Raw genomic sequence first — 21,556 nt, 5'->3', positions numbered from 1 at the left:
ATGCTCAGATCTGCTCTGAGCTGCAACAGAATGGCATTAAATATACTGATCCCAAGGATATTACCAGTATCCTGGCAGATCGATTTAGTGCCAACTTCACCCCCTCTCACCCCCTAAATGGCCCATCTCAATACCAGAAGATTGCCAAATTCCGGTAATAACGGCCACACAGGTAAAAAAATGCACTCTCCAAAGCTAAGAATACAGCATCCATTGGACCAGATGACATCCCGGGCTGTGTACTACTTGAACTACAAAATGAACTGGCACTTCACCCAAGTGTCATGTGTAATCATACCCTCACCTCAGGCTTTGTGGCCACCGAATGGCGCACAGTTATAGTTATCCCACTCCACAAGGGGGGATCCACCTTGGGTCCTGGGAACTACCACCCCATCAGTGTGACAAGCCTGATCTGCAAGGCCATGGAATGTATTATCATGGAACTTATAAACAAAGACATTGGCAACCTTCAAACACTGGACCCCACCCAGTTTGTATTCGTAAAGGGCTGATCTTGTCTCCTGAACCTGATTGACTTCTTCGAATCAGTCTCCAGAGCCATGAACGAGGGTAAGGCGGTCCACACGGCCTATCTGGACCTCACCCAAGGCCTTTGACACCATCCTCCACTCTGGAGTCATAGATAAACTTACTAAGCTGGGCATTAATTCCTACGTCACTCGATGGGTTGCCAACTGGCTTACTGACAGAACCCATGCTGTAAAAGTAGCTGATTCCAAATCCAGCTCCAGACAGGTTACAAGTGGAGTACCTCAGGGTTCAGTCCTGGGACCTATATTGTTTGGCTTCTACTTCTCTGAAGTACAGGCCAACACTAAGGGACTCTGGCTAACAAAGTTCACTGATGACTGCAAACTGGGAGCTATTATTGAATCCCCAAATTATGTGGATACTCTACAAAAGGGCAGTGCCAGAGCCATGGGCTCAAGCTCAATGCCAAGAAATGTATAGTTATCCCCTTTGGGAAAAAACATGTGCCCGTGAATTACCACATAGGTGGCAGTACACTAAACACCGAAAGTGTGATAAGAGACTTAGGGACACAGATGGACAGTGGTCTCACCTTCGATAACCACATTGCCACAACAGTCAGGAAGTCGTTCTATGTGGCACACCTCATCACTAAGGGCTTTTCATCCAGAAAAAAGGAGGTCTTTGTCCCACTGTACTCATCCCTCATTAGACCCATTATAGAATGCAACGCCCCATTTAGTATTTACCTCTCAAGACATCTGCAACAACTGGAAAGGCCACAGAAATACCTCACTAAAAGAATCACAGGCCTAAAGCAGACGCCCTATGCTGACCGCCTTAAAAAACTCCAGCTATACTCTGTCTAATATCGTCTACTCAGAGGCAATCTCTGCTTAACATACAAGGCCATGTCAAATCCAGAGCTGTTGGACATGCTACACTTAAAGAAATCCCAATCCCTCAGAGCCACACGCTCCAGGTATCTAAACCTTGTCATCACAATAAACAAAACATGCTGGAGGGGTAGGTTCCTGACCCTGAGACTCCCTAGACTCTGGAATAGACTGCTCATACATGTCAAGCAGAAGTGCCTCTTTGGCCCTCTTCAAAAGGAACCATGATGATTGGATGGGAGAAAGGAAATTCGCCCCGAGGATCACATTAGTCGCCCTACTAGACAGGGGTCCAGGAAAGTAAATATTGTGGGAAGAAATGGCTAGGCTTGTATAGGCCCTAGGGACGATAGCCTAGTACCAACCTATGATGGAGAGTAATCCCCCAGGTCACCACCAGATGGAGATATTTTAGAGATCCTAAAACAGGTGGTGGTCTTCCCAAAATACCTTGGCAGAAGAGTCTGTGTTCTTGGAGGCTTTTGGTTTTGGCCCATGTACGTCTTGGGCAACCCCCCCCCCCCCCCCAGGTGGATGAACTTATTGATCTGGTTTCTCGCCAGACGTGGAAGGAGATGGTTACTGTCGAGCCATCCCCAAATGTCTCGACAGTTTTTAGCCACACCAACAGACAAATCCCACTGGAACAAAGGAGTCCCAGTAGATTCTATGCTGGTAACAGCAGCCACTAAGAAAGAGTTAGCAGAGCTTTTCTGTTCTTCTGCCTAATAGAGAATCTAGAGTGTTAGATTTATAAAGCAAGTGTTTGCCTCAGCTACCTTCACTCTGAGGTTACTGAAGTACCTGGCACACTTTACTAGACTTCAAAAGATTTAACAAAAGAACTTTCAAATCCTTGTTGAGTTCGTATCTGCTGTGAATTTCAACAGGACATCCTCACAACTGGTCAGTGTATTATCTATATGGAATGCTTCGATGAGGTTAATCTCTCACACAGCTGCAAGTACCTCATGAGCAGACAATTCAGGCATTGCCATAAGGAGACATGCTTGGATTCGGTTATGCGACTTTGTGGAGCCCCCTTTACTAATGCCCCATTTGATGGCACTCGCTTGTTTGAGCCATCAGTAAAAGATATGCTTATCTGTAGTGAGCAAGATGAAAAGATTGTCTGCCAACTGAGTCTAACCCTTTTGGATGATCACATTTTGGTTCCCTTTAGACACTTTTTTTCCTGAGGACATGTTGAAAGGTCTTACAGGATGCTAGAAAACCTGCTACTAGAAAATCTTGTTTCCGTATGGAGGAGGTTTTTTTTTTTTTCTCATAAGAAAGATCAGGACCTTTGTTATTGGATATACCAAACATTCTTTACTTATGTGAGCTGCTTAATTCAGGTCTGGTATATTCTTCTATTAAAGCTTATTTGCTGTGCGTTTCTGCTTGCCTTCCGTTTTCCAACTTTGTTTTTATATTTTGAGGTCAAACTATTTCTGAAGGGTGTCCTTCACCTCAGGCCACCTAGGAAATGTATTATCCTCTTCAGGACTTGAATTATGTTTTCGAAAAGCAAATCCTTTCTCCACTTGAGCCTGCTTCCTCCACATTCCTGAAGTTTTGCACTTTGAAGACGGTCCAGTTGGTGGCTCTTACTTATGCAAAAAGGGTTTTGGGAACCTCAAGCACTTATGGCTCCCCCCACCCCACCCCCCTTTTTTTTTTTTTTTTTTTTTTTTTTAACAAAGATAGGGTTAATTAAGAACAAACACATCCTTCATGCCTAAGGTGGATAGTGGTCTTTCTCTGAAACAGAATGTCAACTCCACAAAACAGGAGATAAAAAAATGTACTTAGATGTTGTTAGATGACTTAGGGGTTTTTTTACTGTTTTTGACAAAACAGTGTCTATCCAAAAATCCAGCCAGCTTTTCATTTACTTTCAGGACAAATAGTTGGGTTTTGTGGTCTCCTAACAGATCATTTCCAAATGGAACTCTTCTGACACCTTCTTTTACTATTCCTACCATAGAAAGGAGCTACCAGTTTTGGTTAAGGCCTACACTTCTTGGGTTCTCTTTTTAAAGGTCTATACTCCATCTCTATTTTAGAAACTCCTGCTTGATCTTCTGTGCCTATCTTTATCATGCATTGCAAGAGAGATAGCTTAAGAGCTTGAGCTGGATTTGCTAAGCCCATCTTACAAAGAATTTTAGATTCTAACTGAAATCTTTATTCCTTCCCCTTAATATTTAGAAAGGTTTGGGACTCTTCCCTCTACTACAACAGTGATCAAAGGAATGAGATAATACAGTTGTGTAAGACCTTTCCATAACAATAGATGTCTGTCTGATCACTTCAGTATTGCATCCCACCAAACTTCTTTTCATGGTTTCTGTTATGGGCCAAGATGATATCCTTTCCTTCTCCCTTCTGATTAACATGTACTTTTTGTTGCCTGTTTATTTTTTTGCCTTACTGTTTTTGTATTTGGGACCAAGAAAGACCTTAGATACTTTGCACCTATACGTCCCTTGTACACCAGATTGTGTTGGCACTTTTTGATCATACATTGGATGTATGTCACGAGGGGAAGATGCTTAGGATTTTTGGCAAGATATCCCACTTTTTGGTAACTGCAGCAATGATCAGTTGGACATCTACTCTTATGATTTTATTTATTTTATATTTATTGACCGGGCTAGTCCAACTGGATATATGTCCATTTTCAGCAGAGGCCCGGGGAGAAAAGCTCCAACAATAGACATAAACTGTACATTACATTTATACATATAAGATGAAAATACACAAGATTGACATGTACAATGACATAATGTCTGACATTTTAAAACATAGACAGTTCATGGCCTATCAGAAACATTCAAAGATAGTACAGCATGTGGTATCCTTGAACCTAGGGATATAGGAGAGAGTTAGGGTAAGTACAGGGACATAGCCAGCGTGTTTTGAAATACTGTTTAAGGTTATTTTTGAATAGGGTTATGGAGGAAATCGAAGTAAGATCAGTAGGCAGTATGTTCCAGGTTTTGCCAACGGAATTAGAGAACAAGGAGTCACTGGCTGTGTCATTGGTTTTAGCTATTTGTATTAGAAGCCTGTTGGATGAGCGTAAGGTCTTAAGGTTGTTGTATGGGGTGATAAGGTTCTTAAGTATGGGAGTGTTTTCAGGTTGGTAGAGTATTTTATGTGCAATTATAATTTGATTGTATTGTAGATGGTTGGGCAATTCTAAATTGGCACAAGTTATGATGGTGGTGAGTTCTGTATGCAGCTCCTTTGGCAAATTTAGCAGTGTTATTATAGGAGCTTGCCAGTTTAAGGTTGTTTTTACTCATTTTTAAGTATGGGGGAGGCATAAAGGAGGGTAGAGAGTAAGTGGGTACAGGCAGTAACAGTCCTAGCTAGAGGTGTAAGGAAGGGCTTAATCCTGTATAGTGAGCCAAGTTTTTTATTGATTGTTTTTGTAGTATGGTTAATATGTAGATCAAATTTCAAGTTGTCAATCAATGCCCCTAATAGTTTGGTGGAGGGATCAGGACATATGATGGTTCCATTGTTTGATTCAACAGTAAAGGTAAGCGGGGAGGACCTACGGGTAGGAGATAATAGTAGTAATTTTGTTTTTTTAGGATTCAGCATGAGTTTGATGGTTAAGGAGCCAGTTTTCAACTATGATGAACACTTTTTGGGTTAAGGTCTGCAGATCAGATGTCCTCAAGGGTGTTAACGTTGTTACCTGGAGGTATATAGACACAGGTGATATATATGCATTTACATTTATTGATTTGTATCTTAGTAACAAGTGTTTCAACATTACTGACCTGGGGTGGTTGAGAGGTTTCCTTGGTCATCTGTAGACAAGATTTATATAGGACAGCTGCCCCCCCCCCCCTTCCTAGCTTTGTGGTCAAGTCGTAATATATTGTAACAGGGTGGTATTACTTCGTTGTCTTGTATTGTTGGTCTTAGCCATGTTTCGGTGAGACATATATCTAATGAGTGAAATTCTAAGAGGGCATACAGGTGGGGAACCTTATTATTTATATTTCTAATGTTCAGGTGGCCGATCAAGAGCAAGTTGTGAGGTCTGTTTAGGGTTTGTAAGTTGGGAATAGTACTTTTAGGGATTGGGTTATTGGTAGTGGTTGGTCGAGGGCTTGGATGAATGTCTCCATCTATTATGAGGTTGTGTTGTGTTCTAAATGTAAGTTTTTGGAGTTTACTTAATAGGTTATGGTGCTTCCTGGCTTTTGGGTTTATGTATCTAGTTCGACTGAGTCGGTGATATTTTGTAAATAAGTTGTTTGGTAAGCAAGGTTTGTTTACTTGATTTTGAAAATTTGGCCCACTTGAAGTAGAGGGTTGGCCTCTGGGTTAGTGAAAGCCTAGATAGTTCTGATGTTCATAGGTGGTCAGTAGGTATGGGATAATCATAAGGGGTAAGAGGGAAAATAGCATTAGTAACTTCAGATGTGTTGAAGTAGGTAGTAGTGGCATTTTCGCAGTCTTGCTCTTTAACTAGGATACAGGGTGGTAAGTAAGGGTAATGTACCGCTAGCTAGTTAGCTATGGTAATTAACAATAACTTTTTACACAACTGCACTTTCTGCCTTTCTGTAGTCCCGTGTTTTAAGTGCGCCTGTTATCCTCAGACATGGAAAACTAGATTATTACATGGAGAGTGATTAGGAGTACCTTTATTGCTGGATGGCAACCTTGTAATCTTTGCTGAGTACACAGTAAGCTGTATTTTTTTTCCTTGACCCTTTTGTTGGCTGAATGAATCCCTCATGGTATAGTACCTCCAGCATCTCATTATGTCTCCCAGCTGATGCAGAAATACATTCTGCTTCAGGGATAGTTAAGTTTTAACTATCGTAGGTTTTTCATTCCATTAGTTATTCATCATCTCTTCTAACATTTGGTGGTTGACGCATTGTATCTAACTAAAGCTTGGCAAGCTTTTGTCCCTGTAATATGAGTTCTGAGCTGCTTAACTTTGGTCAAGTCTCCTGTATCCTTGATTTGTTCCTTTGTCCTCCGGTTTCTTGCAGTTTGTTTAGTGTAATCCAGACAGGTGTCCCTGCCCATCTTGCACTTTCTTGTCCTTCCTAAATGAAAAAAAAAAAAAAAAAAAATCTGGAATCTCTGTATCACACTTCTATTCATCTTTTGCCCAGCCGTTTGTCACAATGCTTCTTTTCCCTCTTTTATAATGTTCTGAAGTTCCATTTCTTATATGAACACCTGACATTACTCAAAATGACCCTTCATCCCTTCCTTATTAGTCTTTTGTCTTGCCGTTTGCCCCTTTTCCCCTCTGTTCACTTTTTTAACTGATGCGTGGCCTACATTGCACTCTTATTATTTTATTAGCAACTGCTCCTGCCATTACATCATCTGCTTTCCTTGAGGATTTGCTGATCCTAGGCTTCCTGCACTGTATGCATCTCTACCCTCTGCACTACAGGTTCATGAAATGTATTGTTGTATTCCACCCAGAATCTCTGATTCGTCTCAGTCTTCTGTACCTCCTCCAGTCCATTTTTTTTTCATTTGTTTCTGTTCTATTTCAGTTCCATTTTCAACTATGTAAATGTAGTCTGTTTTGTTTCCCAGTCTGCTGCTGTTCTACCTGTGTAGCAGTTCCTTGAACTAAATGTGTTCTTTCAGGGCTGGCTGGCTGGCTGCTTTGGTACTCTTCTACATGTCCTGCCCTTGTCACATTGTCTTTCTCCTGAGTTAAGATTTTCCTTAATTTCCCTTTTTAAAGTTATATTATTTAATGCTGTATTAAGACATACAATTTCTATTAGATATTAGTAATTGTTTATTTTATAGAATCATGAAATATTTCATTCTCAAGTAGCTCTAAAGTATCTACTTAGATAAGGCTCATATCCATAATGGATGAAGGTTATAAATGCATGGAAAGGAAGAATGAAATGGGGAAGGAGGGCTGAGAAGTAAGGAGAGAGTAAGATTTTTGGATGACGGTCCTTAAGGGGAATAACCACCACTGTGCAGAAAGCAAAAAAGAGTAAAGACTTCTCATCATCTCTGTCTATAAAACTGTGTACTCATCAGATGAGGAACTGAAATCACAACTGCAAGTAGTTGAAACATTTCAGATGATACAAGAATGTCATTTGGTCTTGATAAACGTGCAAAAGCAGCCTTTAAAGTGGGAAAGCAGCAGCCCGAAGAAAACATCAGTTTGGGGTAAGAATATGATATAAAAGAACTTGAGCAAGGAGGGGTGTATAAATATATGAGAATTGATGAAGGATCAACAATAACATCTATTTTATTTTATTTTTATTTATTTATTTATTTATTTATTTAACAGTTGTTGACCGGGAAAGTCCAACTAGGACAGAGCCTATTTTCAGCGGAGGCCCGGGGAGAAACGCTCCAGACGCATGTCTTTAGAATGCAAATAAAACTTAGGAATATTTTAGAAGACTTGAATTAATCCTGAAAACAGTGTTGACATCAAGGAACAAAATTAAAGCTATAAACCAATTTGCTCTTCCTGTCTTAACTTACACTTTTGGAGTGATTGACTAGCCCCAAAAGGTGTTGGATAGATTAGACAGGAAAACAAGAAGGTTGCTTCATGCTCATCAAATGATGCCACAGGACAAGGACAAAATGATTGACATCAACAATTGGCTAAGCTTCTGGTGTCATTCTAAGGGGATCCAGTATCGGTCTGCCTGGGACGACAAGATCGACAGACCACGATGCTTTGCCAGAGATGGCCTGCAGCTGTCGCCCCTGGGATTCCGGATACTGGCTAAGGCTCTTGACACCCCTATAGTGCCTTTTTTAGGCAAGGTTCAAACAACAAACCCACCACTGTAGCAGGTATAAGCAAGCAAAATATGAGGGTAATGCTGGTCTGTGCTAGAAGCCTAAACCTCAAAATGCACTCACTCAAGGCACTAGTTAAAATGTAGAACATTGACATCTGTGCAGTGACAGAGACCTGGTTCAAGGCTCCAGAGAGCACCCCTGCATTACCAGGCTATAACTCATACCACACCTTTCAGCCACCTAACCTGGACTGAAACAATAAAGGAGGAAGCATGTCCATATTTATTAAGGATATCCACACCTCCAGGCTAGTTGCTCAACATAATGAATCTGAAATTATCCAAGTGCAACTAACACCGGGCAAGACTGCAATCCAGGTTGTAGCCTGTTACAGGTCCAACACCATGCCCCAGGATGCCCACGCCACATTTCTTGATATACTGGGTAACATTAAGGTACAGCCCACTATCCTAATAATGGGCGATTTCAACTACCCCACCATCAACTGGGAAAACTACTCGTGTACCAACTCATTTGCTCAGTGCTTTCTGGAATTCATAAATTCCAACGCCCTGGATCAGCTTGTCCATACCCCCACCAGAAGCAGCAATATCCTGGACCTGGTCATTGCCAGTATGGGCAACCGATGTTCCATGCCAGAGGTCAACTCCTCGCTGGTCAGATCCGACCACAAGTTAATCACCCTAGACATCAATATCCCGGCCCCACCTCCCATTAAGGAAACCACTGTAAAAAACTTCTCCAAAGCCAACTTCATGTTTTTAAGACATAAGTGGCAAGCTTCACGACACCCATACAGACAGGAAATAGAGGTTCAACTGCTGAATCCTATACAAAAGCACTGTATAAGCACATACACAAGTGCATGGATCGTGCCATCCCCAACAGAACCAAGACGCTATCCTCCAGAAAAGGGAAGCCAATCTGGCAGTCCCCTACTATAAACAAACTCTGCAGCAGAAGGAAGAAGCTGTTGCAAAAAAGAGTAAAATCCCCTGATTGCAGGAACTCTCTGGTCAGCCAAAGTAAGAAGCTGAGATCCCTCATAAAATCCTCCAAAGCTAGTTACAAAAATAAAATCACCACTGATTCTAAAGACAACCACAAAGCATTCTGCAGGTATGTCAAGAATCTCAATGGTGACACTCAGATCTGCTCTGAGCTACAGCACAATGGCACTAGATATACAGAACCAACTGATATTGCCAACATCCTGACAGATAGGTCCAGTGCAAACTTCACCCCCCCCCAACCAAAGGGGCCCTCACCATACCGGAAGAATGCAAAGCCCCTGTAATCACGGCTACACAAATAAAGACTGTACTCTCCAAAGCCAAGAACACAGCATCCATGGGACCTGACAACATCCCAGGCTGTGTTCTGCACAAACTACAGAATGAACTGGCACTACATCTAAGTGCCATGTTCAATCATAGCCTCACTACAGGCTTTGTGCCTACTGAATGGCGCTCAGTGACGGTTATCCCACTTCACAAAGGGGGTGCTTCCACGGACCCTGGGAACTACCTGACGAGCCTGGTCTGCAAGGCCATGGAAAGAATCTCACAGGGGATAATTGGCTAGGCTTAAAATGGCTTGCAAGGGCAGTTAGCCTAGTACTAATCTATGAACCTATGAAGCATCATCTTGGAGCTTATAAAACAAGGACATAGGTAACCTCCAGACTCTGGACCCAATTCAGTTTGGGTTTGTAAAAGGTAGGTCATGTCTCCTAAACCTGATTGACTTCTTTGAAGTAGTCACCACAGCCATAGACGAGGGTAAGGTGGTTCACACAGCCTATCTTGACCTTGCCAAGGCTTTCAACACCATCCCCCACTCTGGAATTATAGATAAACTCACTAGACTGGGCATAAATCCCTATGTCACAAGATGTGTGGCCAACCGGCTCACTGACTCCAAATCCAACTTCAGACCAGTGACATGTGGAGTACCACAGGGCTCAGTTTTGGGTCCTGTCCTGTTTGGCATCTACTTCTCAGAAGTCCAGGCTAATACAGCAGGTCTTTGGCTAACGAAGTTCGCAGACGACTGCAAACTAGGTGCCATAATAGAATCGTCTAATGATGTGGACATTCTACAAAGGGGTCTCACTGAGACTGATGCCTGCTGTCAAAGTCATGGCCTCAAGCTCAGTGCTAAGAAGTGCATTATCATCTCCTTTGGGAAAAACACTGTACCCATGAACTACCACATAGGCGGTAGCCTACTAAACACTGAAAGTGTAATAAGAGACCTTAGGACACAGGTGGACAGTAGCCTCTCCTTTGATAATCACATCACAGTAGTCAGGAAATCCTTCTACATGGCACACCTCATCACAAAGGGGTTCACCTTCAGAAAAAAAAGAGGTCATTGTTCCTCTCTACTCATCCTTCATGATACCCATTATAGAGTACAACACCCCATTTGGCATGTAGCTCACAAGACATCTACAACAACTAGAAAGGCCACAGAAATACCTCACTAAGAGGGTTACTGGCCTCAAACAGATGCCATATGCAGACTGTTTAAAAAAACTCCAACTCTACTCCATTGCTTATCGCCTACTTAGAGGTGACCTCTACCTAACATACAAAGCCATGTCAAACCCAGATCTGTTGGACATGCTACACTATCCCTCAGAGCCACACGCTCCAGGGACCTAAACCTTGCTACCACAATAAACAGAACATGCTGGAGGGATAGATTCCTGTCCCAGAGACTTCCCATGCTCTGAAACAGACTACCCATTCATGTCAAGCAAAGTTCCTCATTAGCCCTCTCTAAGAAAAATCTCAACATCACTTCTGTGCCCCAGCTAGACAGGGGTGCAGGAAAGTAACTTTCTTGGGTGGTGAAAGACAGGGAACTTTTTTGGTTAGGCCCCAGGGCCAATAGCATAGTACCAACCTATGAACCTATACTTTGACTTAGGAATGGGGTCGATTCCCATCATGATATTAGAAACCCAGAAGATTTGGAGACATTAAAAAGAACAAAATATATTCATAAAGCAGCAGAAAGCATTCTGGACAAAGCCATAAGTAATGGGGAGGGCAGAGGCCAATTTTAAATATTGCTATTACAAACTTTAAAAGTTAATAGAGTGACATGTTTTGCATTAGCATGAATTTTCTGAAGGGTATGAAAAATTATTTTCTGACTTCATTCCTCAGTGATATGCCAGAAAAATTGCAATTTGGTGAGAAACAGACTAAAAATATGAGGCAAAAAGTCTGGACAATTGAAATGTATAGCAGAAAGTATTCTAAGAGCCAAGCCTGCACTGGCACAGAGAAAAGAGGTTTTACCAGTAGGAATGATGCAAGTAGGTGGTATAGACAAATGGGTGGCTGGAATCTGCTGGAGAAAATTAGCCAAGGAAACATGGTGTTGGGAGCAAATAACTAGAAAGGGAAGACTAATACAGTGGAAAGAGGTGAAGCAAAAGTTTGGTCTGCAGGTTAGAGACTGCCTTCCCTACCAGGGATTCATAAGCATATATTCAAAGCTGGTAAAGTGATTAGAGAGTGCTAAGTGAAATGCCATCTTTGTTAGAGTTTTTAACGGAGTATAGATCAGAAGTTACAGTTAAAGGGCACTTAGTATGTTATATAAAATATTACATGTTAACTGTCAAAATTAATCAGAAGAGATTAGAAAAGATAGGGAAGAGCACATGGAAAAGCAGTATATAAAAGAAGAATGGGAAAACATCTTTTGGCTCCCAAGTATGCAACAAAGTCCAGAAGGTTTAGTTTTTTCCCCTTCGGGTATGTAGCAAATGCTGGAGGGTGTGATTGAAGGGAGCGAGGTAACTTGGAACATCTTTTTTGGGGGAATGTAATGAGTTAGCTGATTTTTTAAAAAATGTCTTCAGAGCACCTTGCCAGAAATATTGGGGAATCAAATGTTTATTGTTAAGGAAATTATTCTTTTGTGCTGGGATATAGAATTTGAATTATCCAGATAGGTCCCTGTTCTACACTGGAGTTACATGTGTGGGATAAATGCCTCCCCAAAACATACCACCTTCATTCATCATGGGGAGACAAAACATTATTATTCCTTTTTCATTACTGGCTCTGTAATGCCTTGGTCACTAACCAAGCCCAGATAGTTGGCAGCACAGGTGAATACCCTGTCTCTGCGTCATTGAAATAGTTTGTTGACATTTTTCATCTACTGAATCTTGTTTCTTCTGTGGTTCACTGCAAAGCTGTCTACTTATGTACTGACACCACCTATCACTGGGTGCTGAAATGGGGTTTTTGGCAGGCTTTCAACTGTTTGGAAGTAATATACTCCCTCACAAAGCCAACTCTGCTTGACAGTTATGGATCTGTGAATGAGATTACCAGAGTCCAGTAACTTATTTTGCAACAGTATGCTGATATGGAACAGTAATGTGTAAAAACATTACAGTGCTTAAAGGTAAAGATTTAAAAAAGTGTTTAAAACTTTTTTCTGTAATATTTACATTTTTGAATGGTCAGAATTGTCTGGAAAACTGATTTTTGTAGTGCCATTTTCTCTCACTGCATCAGTTCTCTGTGTATTTGTACTGAAATGACAAAATCAGAGTCTAGAGGCTATGCATGTTCAGATTTCTGTTCTAATTTCTAATTACTGATGTGATTTATTTTATTTGCTGATGTAGCCACAGGAAGAAGATGCTCTACTGAAGGAAACTTGTATTGACTCTGTGCAGATAACAAATGAGCAAGAGCCTAGCAACCCACCAAAATCCTGTGACACTCAAGGACAAAAGAAGGCAAATCGAAGAAACAAGCATTCATCTGGTTCCAATGTGAGCTTCAGCAAGGACACGGAAGGGGGAAAAGAAGACCAGACTGTGGTAAGGCTTTACAGTGCACTGAATGCAGACTTGCATCCCTTTGTGTTGGAAAATGGTTATTAGTGGATATTCCAGTGTACTTCAGTGCAAATGGTTACGGTTTTCTGAATGTACAAGTACAGCAAATGCCATGTACTTTTGAGAACAAGCTTTTCATTGCTAAGCAGGCATGGGTGTATCCTCAATTGCTAATATGGGACTGCTTGTTGATAAGAAAACATTTGCTGCTGTGCTTTTAAGCTTACAGCCACTGGGTTGTAGGACCAGTGTGGCTGTCTTATTTTTCTTCCTGCATCCTTTATTACTGCTGCACTGTCATCCATTATATCTGTTTTAAAGGAGAACTGCAGACAGAAAAAAATGTGTATTTCATCATGTCTTTATGCTTCTTGCATTTTAACACCACTTTTGGACTCTCTACTTTTTTTATATATATATTTTTAAATGTAATTCCGGAGTCTTCCCACATGGGGTCTGGGAGCTTGATTTTTTTTTAGACTGCCTCTAGATATCCCACATTGCAGTATTTGGTTTTAAAATATTACATTATTGCCCCTAAGCTCCTGTCACTGTATTGACTTTACATGGGTTTTCAGGTATCCCCCGCTGTCTTTTAGTCAGTTAGGTTTAATCACCATTTCTTGCTTTTCAGTGACTACTTCAAAGGCAAACAGGGATAATAACACAGAACAGTGTTCTCAGCGCGTGTTGCATCTTTTTCTTTTTGAAGTAACCAATTTTCATTCTTTTGTTATGTCTGAGTTGTAGTCCTTAACCTCATCTCCCCTCCCCCTAAAAACCTTCCCTTAGTATCTGTCAAAGTGGCAAATTTGAGCTGTTTGCTGCTGTGAGTGATAGCTCACAGCAAGGAGACAAAGTTCATGTGCTGAGAATACTGTTCTGTGTGATTATCCCTGTTTGTAGGAAAAATGCAAAGCAAAAGAAAAGAGTCTAGAAAAGGAGAAAGAGCAAGATAGAGAGAGGGGAGAATAGGAAAGAGGTTGGACTGGAAAAACAGAAAAGTCTCCACTAAAGTGGTTAAGAAACACTCTCTGGAGCCATCTCCTTCTTTTGGGCCGATCTGAAATGTGCATGAAGTTTGTACACCGGTGGCCTCTCTGTTCCGATCTCCTTCGCCAAGACCAAGGTTCTCCCCAGAACTGATCAGTCCTAGGCTTCATTCTCCTGTCCTGCAGGAAAGAAGATACTCCAGACCGTCATTCTGGCTTCTTTTTCTTGGTCATCTTGGAGTCTCATGGAGAAAGATGCCAATAGGATGATGAGGAAATTCTTGAGGATGCAAATCCAGCTTGGGGTTTTCTTAGGAAGGTACCGAGTACAGGCCATCAAACCTCTCACCTCCTAGCTAATGTAATGATCTGATCTTCAACACGGGTGGTATCAGATCTGACTCAACCTGGAGCTCTTCAGTTGGTGCAGAGGTGTTAACCACTTTGACACCTATAGTCGTCTCAAGCCCTCTCGCAACATCGATGCCTTTGGATTTGAGACTCTGAGCTGAAGCTTTGGTGCCATCTTTTGGGATGGTGAGTCAACACCAAGATTCCCGGTGCTTTTTTTCCCCTCTGTGCTTTGGCCCTGGATAGCTTGGTGTCAAGGGTTCCCTTTCATCTTCAGATTGGAGGGGATCTTCAGCACCAGTTGCGATTTCAGCCTTTGAATGGGTTTTGGCAGGTTCCAAGAATGTGGCATATCCAATAGGTTTAGTTCCAGCCAAGCTTCAGTGGGAGAGGTCTGCTCCTTCTCCTCTTCATTCTGGCCTACAGGGGCAAGTCATTTCCAAAGGCTTCCGAGGATATCTGCTTTGTCAGATGTTCTTCGTGTTTCACTGTTGCAGTCATTACATTTGGTACAAGTGATGTCTTCACAGGGTGTCAAAGGGAACCCACCCCTTCCTTCTAGTTGGTATCCTCAGCGAAAGTTTCTGGAGAGGAGTCCATTTCTTATGGTGGCCTCCTGGGGGTAGTTACCATAGGGTCTGAATAAGACTGGGAAAGTACAGTTATGTACACTTACCGTAAATGTAGATGTTCGAATGTATTCACTGTTGCATTCATTACATTTGGTTGTCTGCTTGCAGATAGCCCTCAGTCGGCCTGATTATCAAAGTCTTGGGTTTTGCGTTGGTTGCTGTCTCATCTTCCATGACGTCAGGTCGTGAGGGGTATAAAGCATGCAGCTGATTCCATTACATCAGTCTTTCTTGCTGTTCGGTGCCCAAAGCAGAAGCATTTTGCAAGTTCCAGTCGTCCGAGTCCTGAAATTTCCGTTTTCGTGTTTCAGATCCAAAGTCTTAAACTCAGCTAAGTACCCTGTTGGGGAACCTTTTTCTTGCTCTAAACCGATGTCAGTAAAAGTTAACAATTGTATTTCTTGTGGAAAACAAATACCTCATAAAGATTTTCATTCGTACTGCATTCCCTGCCTGGGCCCAGGCCACGACGTACCTCGCTGTTGGTTTTGTGCCTTATTCAAACCTCAAACTATTCGTCGTCGGTTCATTTTCGCATCTAAATATTTTGGTACTCGGTTCAATTATCCAGAAATGGCTTCGGTAAGCCACCCGACTACTAACATTCCGGAAAAACGCAAAGATAAAGACAGAGACAGACCTCATAGGTCCAAAGCTGCCAACGACGCTTCTCCTAAGCTAGTCGCCAGTTAGCTGGTACTCAGTGAGGTGCTTTCGCAGCCCCTGATACTCGCTGCTTCAGATTCGTAGGCCTCTACTGAGACCCATTCGGAGTCCGATGTGCTGTGAGATACTTCTTCGACTGTGGAACCCGCAGATGTCTCTACCTTGGATGGATCAGGAGCCGCTGTGCAGGCACCAGCTTCTGAGGGTGTATTCAGGCCTACTGACTTGGATATTAAACCGACGCCATCTTCTTCTAGGCCTAAAACTTGATCCTTGCTAGAAAACTGATGCCCAGACTGCATGGTCAGGCCCCTATGCCTAAAAAACAAATGATAAGAATGGCTGAAGACCTTATTACTCTAATCAGGGGAAGCCACCCTTCTCCCTCTAAAAGACCTAGAAGTGATTTTCCTTCTGATTCTTCTGATCAGGATTCTGGAATTTCTGTTTTCTCTGATGACCAGGGGTTGCCCTTATCTACCTGTGAGGATTCTGTTGCAGAGGACTCCATTCCCCCTGCTTCCGCTTCAGAGGATTTCTCTTTTGGTGAAACTTTGTATGCTCTTAGGGAGCATTTCCGCTGGGAAAATTTGGATTACTCTGATTCCAAAAAGAGTCTTAGGGAATTCTTACTCTTACCTCAACACAGGCATTTAGCTGTCCCTCCTGTACTGGACATTTTAGATAATGCCTTCTCAGAATCTAGCCTGGCTCCTGACACTTTACCTCCAGGCCCTAGAAAACCTGACAGGGTATTACAGAGTCCCTGACGCTCACAAGTTCCTCTTTAAGAATCCTACTGTGGATCCTGAGACCATTTCACAGAGGGCCAAAGGCATTAAGGCTACTACTGCCAAAAATCCTACTCCCTCAGATACAGATTCCAGGGCCCAGGACAGATGGGGTAAGAAGGTATACACTTCTGCAACTTTGGCCATTAGGGCCTTAAACTGACAGTTTCATATGTTAAAGTATCAGCAGCATATTATTGGATTGCTTAAACAGAAAATTATGTTGATTCCTGACTGTATTGAAAGTAAAGATTTACAGGATTTAATGCATTCTGCTGAACAAGTTGGTAAACATACTTTGCAATGTGGTTTTGACTCTAGAAGCATCTTGCAGTGCTGCTGTCACTGGGTTTGTACTTAGAAGGCATGCTTGGCTTAAGGAGCAATTTTTGCCAGATCATATTAAAGCTAAATTACTGGATGCTCCCTTAAACCAAGACCGCCTGTTTGGCAACAAAGCAGTAGTAGTAGTACTTAAAAAAAATGGAAGAAAAAGCTAAATCTATGCAAACTGTTAAAGATTTCCTACAAGTACAATCTCCCTGATTTAGTAGGCACTGGCCTTCTAAGAATTGGTCCTTTCCTGCCTCTTCCAGGCCTTCTCAGTCCAAACCCAGAACCAGAAGAACACCCAGGCTTCAGTCCCAAGGTACTCACAGGCCTAAGCAGTGGGGGGCTCCCACTTCCAAAGCTAGAAGTAGTAAGACCACCCCCCCTATGGTAAACTGTCACAATGACTTAACTTTAAACCTTCCAAGCCCTACTCAACTGACTGTTCCTTTAGGGGGAAAGATCGCCCTGCTTGCAAAAAACTGGAACTCATTACCCAAGACAAATGGGTTTTAAATATAGTTTCCCAAGGATACAGATTCCACTTCCACTCCTTACCAACCCCTAACGGTTGGCCAGACCTACCCCCAAATCAGTGGGCAGAGGCTCAAAAGCAAGTTTTCTCTCTTCTAAGCATCAGTGCTATTCAGCCTGTCCCAGAAGAAGAATGGGGTCAAGGTTTCTACTCCAGACTTTCCCTGGTACCCAGAAAAGACCATTCCTGGCGTCCTATCCTGGACCTCTCTATCCTAAACACTTTTTTGGTAATCCCAAAATTCAAAATGCTAACTCTTCATCAGCTGCTTTCTATGTTAGGCAAAAATGCCTGGTTGGCAACACTGGATTTAAAGGAAGCCTACCTGCACATCCCAATAAGGGAATCTTGCAGAAGATGCCTACACTTCAGAGTAGGCTACATGCACTATCAGTTCTCTGCACTGGCCTTAGGCTTATCTACTGCGCCCAGGGTATTCACAAAGTACCTAGCTCCATTCATTGCATTTTGCAGGCAAAGAAATATTCAAATATACCCATACCAGGACGATTGTCTAATTTAGGCAGAAAGCCAGGACATACTTTTAAATCATCTGGCATTTGTAAAGAAATTACTAACTTCTCTGGGGTACACCATAAACGAAAAGAAATCACATCTAGTACCCTGTGAACAAATTATATTCCTGGGAGCAAGCTTGAATACAACTTCCCAGATGGCATACCTCACGCTAGAGAAACTAATTCATTTGACAGCCTACTTCAAACTACTGACCACAAAGACCCAGCTATCTGCAAGGAAAATGCTGCAAGCCCTGGGGTTCATGGCCTCTTGCATTCTACTAATTCCATGTGCAAGACTGCATATGAGGAAACTGCAATGGTATCTAAAAAAACTTATGGTGCCAACATTTTCAGGACCTAGAATCAATGATTCCTATCATACCTTGTCGAAAGACAGAGTTCCTTTGGTGGGCACAGGCCTGCCACCACAACAAGGGAGTGCCATTCACTCTACCCCCTGCCGCCCAAACCCTAACAACAAATGCATCAGACTATGCATGGAGGGCTCCCTTGGCAGGGCAGTGCATTCAGGGCAAATGGAACCCAAGTCAAATGTACCTGCATATCAATCAAAAAGAAATGTTAGCTGTACAGAATGCTCTGACAGCCTTCAAGGACCACATTCTTCCGGGACAATTATTGGTAAAGACGGACAACACCACTGTTATGTGGTACATACACAACCAGGAGGGAACCCATTCATACCCCCTCTGCAGACTAGCCATGGCATTGTGGAACACAGCCTTGAGCTACCAAGTGCCACCTACAAGCTCAATTCCTGCCAGGCAAGCTAAATACATTGGCAGACGACCTAAGCAGAAATCTCATGAGCCCACATGAATGGAAGCTGGAACCAAAGATATTCAACATTTTGAGAATCAAATGGGGGAGCCTAGAGGTAGATCTGTTTGCCTCCCATCAGAACTACCAGTTGGACAAATTCTGCACAAGGACTCCCCACAGACAAGCTTGGAAAGTGGATGCCCTGTCCTTCAGCTGGAAAAACCTATCAGTTTATGCCTTTCCCCCTCTACAAAGTGCTACTAAAGATCAAACAGGACAGTACTTATTGCACCAGACTGGCCACTCCAACACTGGTACACCCTTTTGCACAGTGTGTCACTTCTGGACCCATGGCATCTGCCTCAGGCCCCCTGCCCTGCTGTCCCCCAGCAGGAGGGCCAGATTCTCCACCCACAGATTCAAACCCTGAACCTTGCAGTCTGGCTAATTACATGACCTTTCCTTTACCATCACTCAGTAAGCAAGTGATGGATGTCATTCTGGAGGCAAGGAGGCCTAGTACTAGAAAATCCTATGCTGAAAAGTGGAAAAGATTCTACTCCTGGAACCAAACACAGAGAATGGACGCATCTTTGCACAATTTACCATTCATTCTTCAATACTTAACTGAGATGCTTCACAAAGGCCTTTCTTTTTCTTCCATCAAAATTCATGCCTCTGCCATCTCAGCTCATTATAATACAAAGCCACCCCTCTTCTCTCATCCACTGCTGAAGCAGTTCCTCAGAGGGGGCAAAAACATAAGACCACCCAGGAGAGCCTCTACTCCAACCTGGGACCTTAACTTTGTATTGGAAAAGCTCACTCTACCTCCCTTTGAGCCAGCTACAAATGCAGAATTAAAATTTCTTTCTTGGAAAACAGCCTTCCTCCTAGCCATCACTTCAGCTAGAAGGGTGTCTGAATTACAGGCCCTCATGGCAGTGGAGACTTTCATCATCTTTCATGCGAACAGGGTGTCCCTCAGGACCAATCCCATCTTTATGTCCAAGGTGGTATCCAGTGTGGCCCTTAATCAGTCCATTCATTTGCCAACCTTCTTTTCTAATCCACAGAACAAAGGGGAACGAATACTGCACTCCTTGCACGTGCACAGACAACTTTGATTTTACTTGGACAGGACTAAGCTTCTCAGGAAATATGAACAGCTGCTGGTTGCATTTGCTGCAGGGGCAGAGGGGAAGGCCATTTCAAAACAAACCATTTCTAAGTGGATATGCCTTTGCTTTATTTCTGCTATAAGTATCATGGAAAACCTACCCCATAGGAGATAAGACTACATTCAACCAGGGCTGCATCTGCCTCTACAGCCTTTCTCAGAGGTGTCCCTACCAGGGACATCCTAGAAGCTGCTACCTGGAGTTCTGTACATACCTTCACCAAGCATTACCACTTGCCAATTTTTTTCTAAATCCAGAGCTGGTTTTGCCACTGCAGTCTGGCAGGGCCTTATAGCTGGTCTTAATGCTATAACTGCCTCTTTCCTTCCTTAGCTTTGGGTTTCTTCCCAAATGTAATGACTGCAACACTGAAACACGAAGAACATAGTACAGTTGTATACACTTATCATAAATGTAGATGTTCGAGTGTATTCAGTGTTACAGTCCTGGTTACCCTCCCTCCAGCCCCCTGACTACTATTGACTATAACGCTATTCTTGCTTACTATGCTTAAAGCTTTCTGGTGTATTTTCTTTTTTGTTGGAGGTATAACCTTGTATATAATTGCTTCCCATTATGGGGGCACCTGACATCTGGGGCAAGAAAAACTGATGTAATGGCTTCGGCTGCATGCTTTATACCCCTGATGACCTGACGTCATGGAAGATTAAACAAACCGACGCAGAACCCAAGACTTTGATAATCAGGTTGACTGAGGGCTGCATGCAAGCAGATAACCAAATGTAATGACTGCAACAGTGAATACACTCAAACATCTACATTTATGGTAAGTGTACACAACTGTAATTTCCCAGTCTTATTCAGACCCTTTGGTAACTACCCCCAGGAGGCCACCATAAGAAATGGATGTGCAAATAGATGCACTTAGACCCCCTCTTCAGAGACTTTCGCTGAGGACACCAACTAGGAGAAAGGGGTGGGTTCCCTTCGACACCCTGTGAAGACATCACTTGTAGCAATATCCTCGAATTGATGAAGCAGAGTTGGATGGCTATCCCAAGACCCTTCCCCTGATAAGTCAGAGTACTTGGAAGCCTTTGGTTCCAACCCATTGTCATCAAGGCTGGTACCACATTTTTTTAAACACTTTTATTGAATTATTATCTGTGACACAGGCAAATTTACATTTATATAAAAATAATCAAACTATGTTAAGTTTATTCACATATATTTCCTATACATCATATGACCTATGCAACATTGCATAAATTATTCATTTCCTACAGCTTTAGTAAACCATCACTTATGACATAGGCAATCATACATTTATATATATATATATATATATATATATATATATATGAAGACAAACCACACTGATGGATTTTACATCACAAACCATACTGACACACTCCCAGTTGCAAACATTATGCATCACTTATCTACCTAATCAGTCAGACATTACATAACTCACTTAAGTCCTGCCTTCTTTTAAACCTCATTCCTCCCCTGTATGTATTGCTCCCACATCTCCCATTTTTCATATGTAGTTTGCTCCTACCCTTTTCCAAAGATCTCAGTTACAGTTGTTTTATCTCTGTTAACCATATCCACTACTTGTACTTCTACTACCTCTTTCTTACTTGTCAAACCTCCAACATGTGCTGTCTACCTAAGGAAGAATTCTCTTGAGTCTACTTGGGATATAAAAATGTCTATGTAAA

The 21,556-nt window shown here is 42.3% G+C and overlaps 1 protein-coding gene across 2 annotated transcripts in view; it reads left to right on the top strand.

Annotated features, from left to right (window-relative positions):
* The window catches only part of TMEM94 (transmembrane protein 94), a 2,655,014-nt gene that overhangs the window by 1,115,246 nt on the left and 1,518,212 nt on the right, over positions 1-21,556 (top strand). For both annotated transcript variants that reach the window (XM_044084945.1, XM_044084944.1), the window contains one exon: positions 12,874-13,071. In XM_044084945.1, coding sequence (XP_043940880.1) covers positions 12,874-13,071 — 198 coding nt within the window. The remainder of the gene's footprint in view (positions 1-12,873; positions 13,072-21,556) is intronic.

Source organism: Protopterus annectens, chromosome 10.part0 (assembly GCF_019279795.1).
Source record: "Protopterus annectens isolate FY-2018-M chromosome 10.part0, PAN1.0, whole genome shotgun sequence".
Taxonomy (NCBI): Eukaryota; Metazoa; Chordata; order Ceratodontiformes; family Protopteridae; genus Protopterus; species Protopterus annectens.
The sequence above is the reverse complement of the archived record's forward strand: the minus strand, read 5'-3'. Positions and strand labels throughout refer to the sequence as shown.